The sequence below is a fragment of the Musca vetustissima genome, unplaced genomic scaffold (assembly GCF_032173495.1).
Source record: "Musca vetustissima isolate MV318-11 ecotype Yass unplaced genomic scaffold, APGP_CSIRO_Mvet_v1 utg88968, whole genome shotgun sequence".
In the NCBI taxonomy this organism is placed as follows: Eukaryota; Metazoa; Arthropoda; class Insecta; order Diptera; family Muscidae; genus Musca; species Musca vetustissima.
In genome coordinates this window covers 113,098-129,556 of record NW_026889487.1, presented here as the reverse complement: position 1 = coordinate 129,556, position 16,459 = coordinate 113,098, and the positions used below count along the sequence as shown (strand labels likewise).

Below are 16,459 nucleotides of genomic sequence, written 5' to 3'. Positions count from 1 at the left end.
TAGTAAAAAAGAAAACAAATTATTTAAAAGAAACATTTTGAAAAAATTGAAAAAAAATCCAATTGGAAAAAAACAATTGAAATTCAAAAAATCTACCAAGAAACAAATTGAAAAAGATATATGGAATTAAGAAACACAAATATTTTACTTGCTCTCTATAATATCTAATTAGAAAACAATATATTAAAAAGTATAATCCAATAAGAAAAAACTCAAATGGAAAACAAATAATTGTAATTAGAAACAAATTGGAAAAAATCTAATTAGAAAAAAAATTTATAAAAAAAATAAATTAACAATCTAAAAATTCTTATTAGAAAACAAATAATAAATAACCATATCTCTAAAATTCTTATTAGAAGACAAAAAGTAATATTTGAGACTTAAAAAAGAAAAAAAAAACAACTTTTATATATTAAATGAAAATCCAATAAGAAAAAAATTGAAAAATCCAATTGGAAAAAAGTAGAAAATGAAAATTGACTAAAAGAAATAATTAAAATACTTTTTATAGATTAAGTGGAAAAAATCCAATTGGAAAAAATCGAAAATGGTCCAAATGGAAACATTTTTAATTAGAAAAAATTAAAATAAAAAACAAATACAAATTAATATTAAATCAAATTAGAAACAAATTGGAAAAAAATCTAATTAGAAAAAAAATTATAAAAAAGAATAAATAAAATAACAATCAAAAAATTCTAATTAGAAAACAAATAATAAATAACCATATCTCTAAAATTCTAATTAGAAGACAACCTATAAATAGTAATAATTGAGAATTAAATAAAGAAAAAAATTTAAAAATATTTAATGAAATATAATTTATAAAAAAGATCCAATAAGAAAAAATCAAAAATTCCAATTGGAAAAAAGTAGAAAATGAAAATTAATTAAAAGAAATTATTAAAATATTTTTATATATTAGGTGGAAAAATCCAATTAGAAAAATTGAAAAATATCCAAATAGAAACATTTCTTATTAGAAAAAAATAAAAAAAATTAAACCAAAGTAATAATTGACAATTGATAAAAAACAATCTAAAAATTCTAATTAGAAATCAAACAAAATATGATATGCCATATATCTAAAATATAATTTATAAAAAAAAATAAAATAACAATCTAAAAATTCTATAAAAAAAATAATAAATAACCATATCTCTGAAAATTAATTACAAAAAAAAGTAATAATTGATTAAAATATTTAAATATATTTAATGAAAATCCAATAAGAAAAAATTAAAAATTCCAATTGGAAAAAAGTAGAAAATCAAAATTAATTAAAAGAAATTATTAAAATACTTTTTATAGATTAAGTGGAAAAATCCAATCCAAAAATCCAATCCAATCCAAGAAAATTTGAAAAATATCCAAATAGAAACATTTCTAATTAGAAATAATTAAAAATTGAAACCAAAGTAATAATTGACAATTGATAAAAAAAATTTAAAAATTCTAATTAGAAATCAAACAAAATATGATTTACCATCTTCCTAAAAATGCTAATAAGAAGACAGTATATAAAAAATAATAATTGAAAATTAATAATTAATAAAAAATTAATTGCTAGTAATTAATAAAAAGGAAAAGATTAAAATATTTTAATATGATAAGTGCAAAAAAATCTAATAAGAAAAGAAATCCAATTGGAGACAAACTAATAATTGAAAATTAATAAAAGAAAACAAATTAAAATATTTTAATATTTAATAATTAATAATTTTAAAAAAAAAAACAATTAGAAAAAGTCAATTGTAAACAAAAATTCTAATTAGAAAAATTTTAAAAAAGTAATTGAAAATTAATAAAAGAAAAAATTTTATATGTTTTAGTTGATGTTTAGAGGAAAACATCCAATTACAAAAATCCAATTGTAATTCTAATTAGAAAAATTTGAAAAAAAAATATGGAACCAAGAAAAATTTCCATCATGAAAACTGTAGTTTTCCTACTCCCCCTTATAACAATTTCCCATGGCTATCATCAAAATCCCACCAACCGCCTCATCTCTACCATTCACAGTTATATGGATGTCGATGCGGATCCCTGTGATAATTTCTATCAATATGCCTGTGGAAATTGGGAGAGGATACATCAAAATCTTACCAACAAGTATGTGGATACATTTGGCAGCTTGGATTATATTTTCAATGAGCGAATGAAATTTATATTGCATGGTGGACGGAGGAGAGGGCGGCAGCGGAGGCATAGAAAGGGAAATTTCGAAAATATTGAAATCTATCAAAAAGTGCGAAAATATTTGGAAATATGTGAAGAGCAAAAGGAATTTGAGGCCGAATATTATTTGGAGATATTGAAACCCCTACCTCAGGGTTTGGCGGAGTGGCCGGGAATGGGAGAAAAATGGCAAGGAAAGTTTTGGAATTTTTGGTCCACCCTGGGCCGTTTGCAGGCTGTGGGTTTTAATGGCTTTCCCCTCCTCCTCGATATGAAACATATTAACTCCACACATTTCCAATTGGAATTGGATAAGGTGAATATTTTGGGTTATACAGCCTATGAACAGAGGATTGTTGATCGGCTGGAGGGTTCATTGAATCCCCATTATCGCCAATTGGCAGCCGATATGGATGAGGTATTAAAATCCCTAGCCAAATTACATAAGCAGCACAATTCCTTCCGGGAAGAACAGCTAAGTTTGGGGGAACTCATCGAAAAGATTCCCCATGCGGATTTTCAGGAATTTTTCGAAAATCTTTTTGGCCTTGAAAGGCGTGATTTTGAAACGGTGCCCATTGTCGTGATGAATTTGGATTTTTTCCACGATTTGGCGGAGATGCTGCACAGAACCTCACCCTCCACCCTAATACATTTGTTGAGAATAAAATTCCTTGGCTATATGGAAAAACTTCTACCCAAGAAGGAGAATAACTTACAGTGTTTGCAGCACATGCGGGATTTGGTACCCCTGGCCCTGGACTATATCTATGAACAGGAAGTCTATCGCTATCAACGAAATCACACCGATGAAATTATTAAGGGAGTATTCAACCAAATGCAGCTGAAATTTTCGGAGATTTTACAACATCACTTGGGAGAATTTTCCGAGCGGGAAATTGAGTTTCTCCAGCGGAAAATCCATTACATGAAATTGAATATTGGCAACTTACCCCAAACCAAGAGGGGGGAGAATTTTTATACGGAATATTTTCGTAATTGGCACGTCGTGGATGATGATTTCTATTGGAACCACATGAATGCCCTGCAGCATTACTATAGGCAAAAATATCAGAGGCTTTTCCTGAAAGGATCTACACCCCATCACACATTCTTTGTGTGGCCCTATGGTTCACCGGCCTTTCAACCCAGCGCAAATTTGATTGTAATACCCCATGCCTATCTTCGATTTCCGATTTTCCATCCAGGCTTTCATCCGTTATTCCTCTATGCGGAATTGGGCAACACTTTGGGTCATGAAATTATGCATGCCTTTGAGATCAATGGTTTGGATTATGATGCCTATGGGAACCCCTCTACCCTACTCAGCTCAAGTCTTGGCGAGAAGCGGGAATTTGTAAAATCTCTTCGATGTTTTGCCCAACAAAAATCGGCAAGTTTAAATGAAAAAATTGCCGATATCAGCGGTTTTAATTTGGCCTATGCCACATATTTTGAACGGAGGCATCCCAGGCAGCCGGAGGGCTGGTCCACACCTCTTAGCGATCGGCAATTATTTTTTATAAAATTTGCCCAATTTTTTTGTGCCATAAATCCACGACGCATTACCTATGATGAGAGTCATGATACGCCACAATATCGAGTGCCTCAGGTGGTGGCCAATCATCGAGAATTTGAAGAGGTATTTCAGTGTTCGCCAGGGTCTACAAAGCGTCGTGTAATTTTAGAGAAATGTAATTTGTGGTAAAAAAAAGAATTAGAATTAAAAAATAATAATAAAAAAATTATTTATTTAGAAAAAAATAATGTTTTTAAGGTCTAAATATTTTAAAATTTAAATATTTTTTAAAGGACCCACACAAGGAAAAGATATTTTTAAAAATGCAAGGATTTGTTTAAAAAGGTCAGCAAATGGTGAAAAATATTGGTTTCCTTTTAAGATGAGCATCAAGTAGGGTATTTATGGGGAAATTGGTAAAAGTCATAAAACCAATTCTGGTGGTTGCCTCTGCTTATAGGCATTCCAGTGGGTACATACACGATATGTACTGTATTCTCACCGCTAGTTGCTGAGTGTAGACAAGCACCAAATGAACATATTAACCAGTGATCGTTAGCAATGACACCCACCTTACAGGTATAATTTCGTTAGTCACGTAGATGACGTATAGATGTCGCCTTGTCATGTTCGACTATCTATACAAGGCGTAGATTTTTTTAAAAATTTTTTTGGTTGTCCCACACATGCTTCGATTTTTTAACAATATTCTTTATTATTTTTTACAAATAATATAGATTAGTATTAAATACACAAATGCTTTCGGGTTCGATATCATCTCGATTACATTGAAATGCCTCATTGAAGGTTGGAAAATATGCGGCAATCTTATGCAGTATAAAACGGTTCCGATATTCGCGAGGTGTGCCATTCTCAGCGACACAAAACAGCTGGGCCAAATTTAGATAGAATAATTGTTGCCATGGTATATCGGTAAATTCAGGTTGAAATTGATATCCGGGCTGTTCGGAGAGGTATGAATCATAAGCTATAGCTGCTGCTCCCACATTTCTGGCAATTAACACTTTTTTGGGTTCTGTCTTGAAACGATTACGACACTGTTGGTATGCTTCTTCGTAATCTGTGCGGGGTGGTAAAAAATATGACATTCCAGCCAAATGGGTGTGGTTGATATGTTGAGCCATTAGAAATCCCAGTGAAGAGAATTTGAAAATCGGATGGAGTTCCTGATGATAAATTGGGGGCTGTAGAATACCCAGGGGCAGCAGCAACATGTTGCGTCTTTCATCATAAAATGGGGCGGAGGAAATACCCACATTCTGGTGATGATCCGAATACATGACGTGTCGGGAATGGTGTAGACGTTGCAGTGAGGTGATCATACGGTGACGCATCAGATACAAATGATTGACGAAGAAATTGTTGGGTTCTAGTTGCGGGATATCGGCAAATAATTGTTGTATGTGAGAGTTGCGCAGGGTACTGGGCCGATTACCCAAGTTTAACTGTTGACCATCAATTTCAGATCGTAGATTTGCCATCACAAACTCCTGAGGTTTATTTTCAAGAAATTGTATTAGACTCTTACGGATCTGACGAAACATGTGGTAGATGTCGGAACTAATTGGACGTTCATGTGGCCTAAAGAAATTTTCATAGTACAGCAAGGTTAGAGGTAAATCGAATTTACTACGAACCTCTTTGATACAATCTAATTTAGTATTACCCGGGCTGGCCTTATCCTGCAACAGAAGCCGTAGCCAATGCAGCATAATATAATTGCAAATCTGTTCTTTTTCCTCATCGGTCCACTGTTGGGTCTGAAGCAAATCAAAATAATCCAAATTGGAAATTTCAATTTTTAGATTTCTCTCGAACTTCAGGATGCCAATATTATGAAGATATTTTCGTAACATCGGATATTTTTGCTTTAATTCGGAATAATCTCCCATTGAATTAAATACACGCGATGTAGAATTGTATTCAAACTTCCCCGACATGCGATTCAATTTAGTCTGCATTGCGCTTAGCCTTTTGGTGTACTTGTAGACATCAGCGGGATGTACCTGCAGACGGTTTAACATATCTTCCATATCCAAATGTGTTACGGTGTCCCACTTGGGTTCAGCCAAAACCAATATTGTTTCATTTAGGGTCTCCTTGATCGATGGCCTTATGAGGACCTGGTCAAATCCATAATCCGCCAATTCACCCAGCAGGTGATATATGTCGAATTGCCCGCCTGGCCATGATTTCTTATCATTTTCTCGGAGTAATTCCACAACTAATTCCCATTCCAAATTTTCTGTATTGTCTATGCGTATTTTCCACATTATTGGCCATTCCAAATTCTCAGCCGGCTGGATGATTTTCAAATATTCCGGCAGAGGTCTTCGGACTGCCGCTGCCTTCAGACACGATTCATAATACACACGAGTGTTGTTGAAAAAATCCAACTTCAGCTTCTCCTCTGTCATGGTCTGGACCAGGCGTATAAATTTCAAGTTCATTTGATGATCCACCAATTGTAGGGCATCGGCATATTCGGAAGACATGTGCTGGGAGGGCCAATTGTTACAGGCATGGGCATAGAAATTATGGCAGGGATTCACATTTTCGTCCAGGGAAAGTTTGATTCGTTGCAAGTGTTGGCAGTTGGGGTTTCTTGAATGCGGCAGACATTTCTCTGCCAGGGCAGGTGTGAAGAGGAACCCATTAAAAATTGCCAACAAGCAAACTAATAATTGAAGACAATCTGGCATTATTTTTAAACGAAATTCTGATTTTATATCCCGCATCGTGGCCGTAACCATCACGACACAAATGATTCGAAATATGAGAATCAACTAAATTATGGAAAATCCAATTGATGCCTCAGTGGTGCGACCCATTGTGATAGCAGCTCTATTCTTATCTCAAAGAATTGTTCCTTAAGAGCCATCTTCGCATTACAGTGGTGGGCAAAAATAATAATACAAAAATATAAAAATTAAAAACAAGAAAAACTCAGAAAAAATTTATTTAAAAAATCTACGCCTTAGTTAGGCCTCAGAAAAAAATTATTTAAAAAATCTACGCCTTAGTTAGGCCTCAGAAAAAAATTATTTAAAAAATCTACGCCTTAGTTAGGCCTCAGAAAAAAATTATTTAAAAAATCTACGCCTTAGTTAGGCCTCAGAAAAAAATTATTTAAAAAATCTACGCCTTAGTTAGGCCTCAGAAAAAAATTATTTAAAAAATCTACGCCTTAGTTAGGCCTCAGAAAAAAATTATTTAAAAAATCTACGCCTTAGTTAGGCCTCAGAAAAAAATTATTTAAAAAATCTACGCCTTAGTTAGGCCTCAGAAAAAAATTATTTAAAAAATCTACGCCTTAGTTAGGCCTCAGAAAAAAATTATTTAAAAAATCTACGCCTTAGTTAGGCCTCAGAAAAAAATTATTTAAAAAATCTACGCCTTAGTTAGGCCTCAGAAAAAAATTATTTAAAAAATCCACGCCTTATATGAGTGGACCTCAGAAAAAAATTATTTAAAAAATTCACGCCTTTTTTAGGTGGGCCTAAGAAAAAAATTATTTAAAAAATCTACGCCTTAGTTAGGCCTAAGAAAAAAATTATTTAAAAAATCTACGCCTTAGTTGGGCCTCAGAAAAAAATTATTAAAAAAATCTACGCCTTCTGTAGACCCTAAGGTCTCAGAAAAATTTATTTAAAAAATCTACGCCTTATGACCTCCAGGTGGGCTTCAAAAATTATTTAAAAAATCCATGCCTTATGGCCTCCAGGTGGGTTTCAAAATTTATTTAAAAAACCTGGAGGCCATAGTGGGTTTCAAAATTTATTTAAAAAATCTACGCCTTCTGTAGACCCTAAGGTCTCAGAAAAATGTATTTAAAAAATCTACGCCTTCTGTAGACCCTAAGGTCTCAGAAAAATTTATTTAAAAAATCTACGCCTTCTGTAGCCCCTAAGGTCTCAGAAAAATTTATTTTAAAAATCTACGCCTTCTGTAGACCCTAAGGTTTCAGAAAAATTTATTTAAAAAATCTACGCCTTCTATAGACCCTAAGGTCTCAGAAAAATTTATTTAAAAAATCTACGCCTTCTGTAGACCCTAAGGTCTCAGAAAAATGTATTTAAAAAATCTACGCCTTCTGTAGACCCTAAGGTCTCAGAAAAATTTATTTAAAAAATCTACGCCTTCTGTAGACCCTAAGGTCTTAGAAAAATTTATTTAAAAAATCTACGCCTTCTGTAGACCCTAAGGTCTCAGAAAAATGTATTTACAAAATCTACGCCTTCTGTAGACCCTAAGGTCTCAGAAAAATGTATTTACAAAATCTACGCCTTCTGTAGACCCTAAGGTCTCAGAAAAATGTATTTACAAAATCTACGCCTTCTGTAGACCCTAAGGTCTCAGAAAAATGTATTTACAAAATCTACGCCTTCTGTAGACCCTAAGGTCTCAGAAAAATGTATTTACAAAATCTACGCCTTCTGTAGACCCTAAGGTCTCAGAAAAATGTATTTACAAAATCTACGCCTTCTGTAGACCCTAAGGTCTCAGAAAAATGTATTTACAAAATCTACGCCTTCTGTAGACCCTAAGGTCTCAGAAAAATGTATTTAAAAAATCTACGCCTTCTGTAGACCCTAAGGTCTCAGAAAAATGTATTTACAAAATCTACGCCTTCTGTAGACCCTAAGGTCTCAGAAAAATGTATTTACAAAATCTACGCCTTCTGTAGACCCTAAGGTCTCAGAAAAATGTATTTACAAAATCTACGCCTTCTGTAGACCCTAAGGTCTCAGAAAAATGTATTTAAAAAATCTACGCCTTCTGTAGACCCTAAGGTCTCAGAAAAATGTATTTACAAAATCTACGCCTTCTGTAGACCCTAAGGTCTCAGAAAAATGTATTTACAAAATCTACGCCTTCTGTAGACCCTAAGGTCTCAGAAAAATGTATTTACAAAATCTACGCCTTCTGTAGACCCTAAGGTCTCAGAAAAATGTATTTAAAAAATCTACGCCTTCTGTAGACCCTAAGGTCTCAGAAAAATGTATTTACAAAATCTACGCCTTCTGTAGACCCTAAGGTCTCAGAAAAATGTATTTAATAAATCTACGCCTTCTGTAGACCCTAAGGTCTCAGAAAAATGTATTTAAAAAATCTACGCCTTCTGTAGACCCTAAGGTCTCAGAAAAATTTATGCAAAAATTCTACGCCTTCTGCAGACCTTAAGGTCTCAGAAAAATGTATTTAAAAAATCTACGCCTTCTGTAGACCCTAAGGTCTCAGAAAAATGTATTTAAGAAACCTACGCCTTCTGTAGACCCTAAGGTCTCAGAAAAATTTATTTAAAAAATCTACGCCTTCTGTAGACCCTAAGGTCTCTGAAAAATGTATTTAAAAAATCTACGCCTTCTGTAGACCCTAAGATCTTAGAAAAATTTATTTAAAAAATCTACGCCTTCTGTAGACCCTAAGGTCTCAGAAAATTTTATTTAAAAAATCTACGCCTTCTGTAGACCCTAAGGTCTCAGAAAAATTTATGCAAAAAATCTACGCCCTAGTTAGGCCTCTGAAAAATGTATTTAAAAATCTTCAGACGGTTTCAGTTCGTCAGAGGGCGTAAACATTCTTAAAATTAATTTTAATAAAATATTTATATATTTTTGCCCACCACTGTCTGGTAAAATATGCTATGGGTTCTTCGGAACAATGGTTGGAGATAAGAATAGAGCTGCTATCATTGTCGTATGAACTGATGCATCAATTGTTAGCTTTCTTATTTTAGTTGTATTTATTTTTTGGAATCATTTGTGTCGTGGTGTTTGCGGAAACGAAGCAGGTCGGAATTTCCATTGAAAATAATGTTGAAATTCCTTCAATTAATATTTTGCTCGTTGGCAATTTTTACACCCACCCTGGCTGAGAAATGTCAGCCGAATTCAACGTCCCCCGATTGTCAACAATTGCAGCGAATCAAATTGTCCCTGGACGAGAAGGTGAATCCTTGTCAAAATTTATATGGCTATGCCTGCAACAATTGGCCTTCCCAACACCTGTCCTCCGAATATGCCGATGGCGTACAATTAGTGGATCATCAAATGAATTTGAAATTGATTTACCTTGTCGATACCCTGACGGAGGAGAAGCTGAAAATGGATGTTTTCAACAACACTCGTGTTTATTATGAATCGTGCCTCAAGGCAGCTGGTAGAAGGCCCCTCCAGGAATATTTGAAAATCATCCGCCCAGCTGAGAATTTGGAATGGCCAATATTGTGGAAATTGCATCGACCAAAAGCATGGCCTGCCGTGCAATTCGAAATATATTCCCTGCTGGGTAAATTGGTGGACTATGGATTTGAAAAGGTGCTCATCAGGCCGTACATCAATGAGACCCTTAATGAGACGATGATTGTATTGGCTGAACCCCGGCAGGATATGTTAAGCCAATTGGAAATGCAGGCGATTTTACAACAACTCGATGTACCTCCGGCTGATATTGCGGAACACACAAAACGTCTAAATGAAATACAAATTGAATGGAATCGAATGTATGAGAAGTACTCCTCGATGTCCGCATCTCATGTCTTCAACTCCGTTATGGATTATGCCGAGCTAAAGCAAAATTTTCCGAATTTACAAAAATATATACGAAATATAGGGATTTTAAATTTTGAGAAAACGGTGAAATTTGAGATTTCCAATTTGGATTATTTCGATTTTCTACGGTCCCAGGTGTGGACCGATGAGGAAAAAGAGCACATTTGCAATTATATTATGCTGCATTGGCTGCGATTCCTAATGCAGAATAAGGCTACTAGGGGTTACACCGCACTGGATTGCATCAAGGAGGTTCGACGTAAATTGGATTTACCTCTAACATTGCTATACTATGAAGCCGAGGGTCTGTATAAAGGTCCCACACGTTCCGATGTAGATCAAATGTTTCGTCAGATCCGTAAGAATCTAATCGAATTATTTGAGACAAAATCTGAACGTTTTATTATGGAAAATCTACGTCCTGCAATTGATGGTCAACAGCTCAATTTGGGTAATCTGCCCAGTGCCCTGCGCAATTCTCACATTCGACAACTGTTTGCCGATATCCCGCAACTAGAATTCAATAATTTCTTCACCAATCACTTGCATCTGATGCGGCATCGTATGGTCACCTCATTGCAACGTCTACACCACTCCCGACACGTCATGTATTCAGATCAGTATATGGGCCCATCCTCCGCCCCATTCTATGATGAAAGACGTAACATGTTGCTATTGCCCCTGGGTATTCTACAGCCACCAATTTATCATACGGAGTTCCACTCGATTTTCAAAATATCCTCCTTGGGATTTCTAATGGCCCACAATACCGTCCAAAGCCAATTGTTGGGAAAAACCTATTTTTATCCGCCGCGCTCAGATTGGAATCGTTACTCACAGTGTCTTCAGCGGTTTCACAATAATCCCAAATTAGGGAAAATTCCTCGGAATGTGGGAGCGGTAATGGTGGCCTATCACACCTACCTGCGTGCGCAGGGGGATGAAAAGCAGCTTCAACCCGACTTTACCGATATACCATGGCAAAAATTATTTTATTTGAATATGGCCCAGCAATTTTGTGTAAATGATGCCGATGTCGAGTTGGGTACGAAAAATGCTTATCTCCTGAATATAATTAGCCAATATTTTCCCAACTTCGATGAGGCATTTCAATGTCAAAGGGAGGAAATACGACCGGAAAATAAATGTAAATTTATGATTAGTTATAATTTTTTGTAATTCAAGAAAAATATAATAAAACCTTATTAGGAGGTCTTCCGAAGGCGTAGATTTTTTAAATAATTTTTCCTAAGGCATACAGAAGGCGTAGATTTTTAAAAGATTTTTTCTGAGGCCTACAGAAGACGTAGATTTTTTAAAGAATTTTTTCTGAGGCCTACAGAAGGCGTAGATTTTTTAAAGAATTTTTTCTGAGGCCTACAGAAGACGTAGATTTTTTAAAGAATTTTTTCTGAGGCCTACAGAAGGCGTAGATTTTTTAAAGAATTTTTTCTGAGGCCTACAGAAGGCGTAGATTTTTTAAAGATTTTTTTCTGAGGCCTACAGAAGGCGTAGATTTTTTAAAGAATTTTTTTCTGAGGCCCACAGAAGGCGTAGATTTTTTAAAGAATTTTTTTCTGAGGCCTACAGAAGGCGTAGATTTTTTAAAGAATTTTTTTCTGAGGCTTACGGAAGGCGTAGATTTTTTAAAGAATTTTTTCTGAGGCCTACAGAAGGCCTAGATTTTTAAAGAATTTTTTCTGAGGCCTACAGAAGGCCTAGATTTTTAAAGAATTTTTTCTGAGGCCTACAGAAGGCCTAGATTTTTAAAGAATTTTTTCTGAGGCCTACAGAAGGCCTAGATTTTTAAAGAATTTTTTCTGAGGCCTACAGAAGGCCTAGATTTTTAAAGAATTTTTTCTGAGGCCTACAGAAGGCCTAGATTTTAAAAAAAAATCTCTGAGGCCTATACAAGACCTAAATTTTTTAAAGATTTTTTTCTGAAGCCTACAGAAGGCGTAGATTTTTTAAAGAATTTGTTGAGGCCTACACAAGGCGTAGATTTTTTAAAGAATTTGTTGAGGCCTACACAAGGCGTAGATTTTTTAAAGAATTTTTTCTGAGGCCTACAGAAGGCCTAGATTTAAAAAAAAAATCTCTGAGGCCTATACAAGACCTAGATTTTTTAAAGATTTTTTTCTGAAGCCTACAGAAGGCGTAGATTTTTTAAAGAATTTGTTGAGGCCTACACAAGGCGTCGATTTTTTAAAGAATTTTTTCTGAGGCATACAGAAGGCGTAGATTTTTTTTAAAGAATTTTTTCTGAGGCCTACAGAAGGCGTAGATTTTTTTAATGAATTTTTTCTGAGGCCTACAGAAGGCGTAGATTTTTTAAAGAATTTTTTCTGAGGCCTACAGAAGGCGTAGATTTTTTAAAGAATTTTTCTGAGGTCTACAGAAGGCGTAGATTTTTAAAGAATTTTTTCTGAGGCCTACAGAAGGCGTAGATTTTTTTTAATGAATTTTTTCTGAGGCCTACAGAAGGCGTAGATTTTTTAAAGAATTTTTTCTGAGGCCTACAGAAGGCGTAGATTTTTTAAAGAATTTTTTCTGAGGCCTACAGAAGGCGTAGATTTTTTTTAATGAATTTTTTCTGAGGCCTACAGAAGGCGTAGATTTTTTAAAGAATTTTTTCTGAGGCCTACAGAAGGCGTAGATTTTTTAAAGAATTTTTTTTCTGAGGCCTACAGAAGGCGTAGATTTTTTAAAGAATTTTTTCTGCAGTTCAAATTAAATGCAATGTTCAGTTTGAGAATTATTTCGTCTTTCTGTATGTCTTATTACATATATTTCTATATGTAATAAGACACTTGTGGTTTCCACAACAATAAAATCCAATTTTTGCATGCAAGGTAACCAAATCGCCTGACAAACCATACCCTGTCGTTGATGTGCTAACAAGCTGATTATCATTACAAAAGACAAACCGACAGCAGAATGCCCAATAGGGCTGTGAACGTATTGTGTGATGCACCCGCTTCCCTTCATACCCACACAAAATAATTTCTATGGTAATTCTATGGTACTCATCCTGATATTGGCCTATAGATGTGTGTTATAGACACAAGATTCTATTCAGATCTCTGTGTCCTTTACATCGACTTCTTTCGTTTAAAATAAATTTTAAATAGAATTTGATTTTCTTCAAGTTATGCAAATCTTATTCTAAGTTAAACAACTTCAAGTCATATAAAAAACACATTTGTTACAGGACACACAAATACACACATGTACACCTACAGACAGGGGTACACGCATACATCTACATGTTGGAGAGAAAAACATGAATTTAAAATTGATCAAGGCTTTGGGTGTACCCTAAAAAGGTCCACATTCAAGGGGTGGATTTTTAGAAAAAATATTTTGTGGCCTATCTTAAAGGCGTGGTTGGCGTAGGGGATGATAGATACCAAGCAACGGCTCTGATTGGCTTTTACATGGCGAAGTCCAGGCTTATCTTGGCCCTTCTTTCATTTCAATTGTGAACACTGACCTCCCCGCGGTGCCACCTGAGGAGCTATTCTCATCACCCGATGATATAATGAGCTAATATGTGCCGCGAGTTCACCCATAAGAACTATAAAAAAATGGGTTGAGGCGTCGGGTTAGTTGCCCACTCTCGGAAAACCCAACCTACTATGAAAAAGCTAAGAAAAAGAAAACCAAACCCCCCTAATGTTGACGACCCCCATAATCTGCGAATCTGCACTTGGAATGTACGCACGTTGTACAGAACAGACGTCGTGTTCGCTTTGGCGGATGTACTCAAGAAGTACAAAGCCGATCTTATTGCCTTACAAGAAATGCGATGGAAAGGGACAGGCGTAAGTAAATTAGACGATTACGCCCTGTATTATAACTGCCATGAAACGAATTTGAAACGTGAATTTGGCTGCGGAATTATGGTTAACAGGAGAATAAAAGACCTTGTATCCAGATTCAGTCCAGCAGATGAGAGAATTGCTATAATCCGCATAAAAGCGAAGTTCTTCTACATTAGCCTCATTTGTGAGCCGCACCAGATTCAAGCATCTCGATATACACAAGGCCACCTGGATTTCTCCTGTTCAAGCATCGAGAACAACAAATCGATCATGTTGTGATAGATGGAAGGCATTCATCCAGTTTTTTATACGTCCGATCGATGCGAGGAGCGAATATCGATTCGGACCATTACCTTGTGCGATCTAACTGCAAACACAACAGGTAGCCGAGGCCTACTCCGCTCAACTTACCCATCTGCTTTAATGGGTAAGTATAGCAACACGTAGCGTGATGTAGAATTATAGGGAGAAAAGGAGAGAGGAGAAACGCGATTTCAGAAAAAAGAAGAAAGAACAAGAAAAACGTGAGCATGAGCAAATCGAGATGTACAGGAGTCAGAATGAAGTCCGGAAAATTTACCAACGAGTAAAACACCAAACCGATGGCTTTGGTGCAGGCACATCCTCCTGTAGAGATGAAGAAGGAAACCTGGTGATAGATACAGACAGCGTGTTGAGGATCTGGAAGGAACATTTTGAAAGACTTCTGATATCAAATAGTAGCGGCGAAGAGGATACCCAGAGGATACCACCTAGCCAAGATGAGGTCAGAATAGCAGTCAATCCCTGAAGAATAATAAAGCATGGGTTACCAGCCGAACTATTCAAGACAGGTGGCCAGATGCTGGTCAGGAGCATGCACCAGCTGATTGGTACAACTTGTCTAGCGGAATAGGGGAGACAAAACGATATGTCCCAACTACAGAGGAATAAGTCTCCTTTCCATTGCATATAAAGTGCTATCCAGTGTGCTGTGTGAACGACTGAAGTCAATGGTCAATGACATTATTGGACCATACCAATGGGCTTCAGACCTGGCAAATCCACCATTGACCAGATTTTCACCCTGCGCCAAATCCTGGAAAAGACCCACGAAAAACACATTGACACATACCACCTATTTGTCGAGTATAAAGCCGCATTCGACAGCCCTATCCGTTCAGAGGTATTTAAAGCCATGTCTGTGTTTGGCATTCCTGCAAAATTAATACGGCTATGCAGGATAACTTGAACTGGCACAAGGTCAGCAGTTAAAGTAAGAAAGGACCTATCGGAGCCCTTCAATACCGAACGAGGATTCAGACAAGGTGACAGTTTGTCGTGTGATCTTTTAAACATCTTGCGGGAAAAGTTCATACGATACGCAAAGGTGAACAGAAATGACACTCTGTACACCAAACAAAACACCAGTTACTCGCCTATGCCGATGACATCGATATAATGGGTCGAACATTGCGAGCGGTAACAGCCACCTTTGAACAAGTTGAAAAGGAGTCTGCCAAAGTGGATCTGGCAGTAAACGGCTGCCGAGAAGACCAAGCTGATGATATCAACGCGAAATACATCCAGTAGACTCGGACCAACTGTGGAACTTGAGAACTACAGCTTCGAGGTAGTTAAAGATTTTGTATACCTTGGTACCGCCATAAATTAAACGAATGACATCAGTTTTGAAATTCGGAGAAGGATAGTGATGGCCAACAGATGCAACTATGGTCTGAGCAGCCAACTCAAAAGCAAGGCCACCTCCCACCAGACCAAACTCACACTCTACAAGACGCTGATACTACCCGTGCTATTATATGGATCTGAATCATGTGTACTTGCGCAAGCAGATGATGCAGCTCTTGGGGTGTTTGAAAGAAAAATTCTTCGAAAGATCTACGGGCCGATATGCTGCGACGGTGAATATCGGCGTCGAATGAACCACGAGCTTTACAATTTATACGCGGACATCGACATAGTCAGTCGTATTGAGCTGCAGCGACTACGGTGGCTAGGCCATGTTGTGCGGATGAATGAGAATGTCCCAGCTCAAAAGGCGAGAATACGGATGGTTCCCGTAGAAGGGGAAAGCCAGGAATTAGATGGAAAGACCAAATAGATAAAAAACATCTTGAAACGTGGTCTTCCAAATTGATGGACTTGCGCACAAGACCGACGCGCTTGGAAATCTTTTATAAGCTCGGCTTATGGAACAACCGTTCTGCAACAGGCCAGCCTATATTTAAGGCGTGGATTTGTGGCCTATCTTTAAGGCGTGGATTTATTAAGAAAATATTTTGTGGCCTATCTTTAAGGCGTGGATTTATTAACAAAATATTTTGTGGCCTATCTTTAAGGCGTGGATTTATTAACAA

The 16,459-nt window shown here is 36.1% G+C and overlaps 2 protein-coding genes across 2 annotated transcripts; one reads left to right on the top strand and one right to left on the bottom strand.

Moving 5' to 3' along the window:
- Positions 1-1,933: 1,933 nt before the first annotated feature.
- On the top strand, positions 1,934-3,889 carry LOC133337192 (endothelin-converting enzyme 2-like). The gene has a single exon (XM_061545446.1). The coding sequence runs from the start codon at positions 1,934-1,936 to the stop codon at positions 3,887-3,889; it is 1,956 nt and encodes a 651-aa protein (XP_061401430.1).
- Positions 3,890-4,422: 533 nt separating this feature from the next.
- On the bottom strand, positions 4,423-6,423 carry LOC133337190 (neprilysin-4-like). The gene has a single exon (XM_061545445.1). The coding sequence runs from the start codon at positions 6,421-6,423 to the stop codon at positions 4,423-4,425; it is 2,001 nt and encodes a 666-aa protein (XP_061401429.1).
- Positions 6,424-16,459: the final 10,036 nt, after the last annotated feature.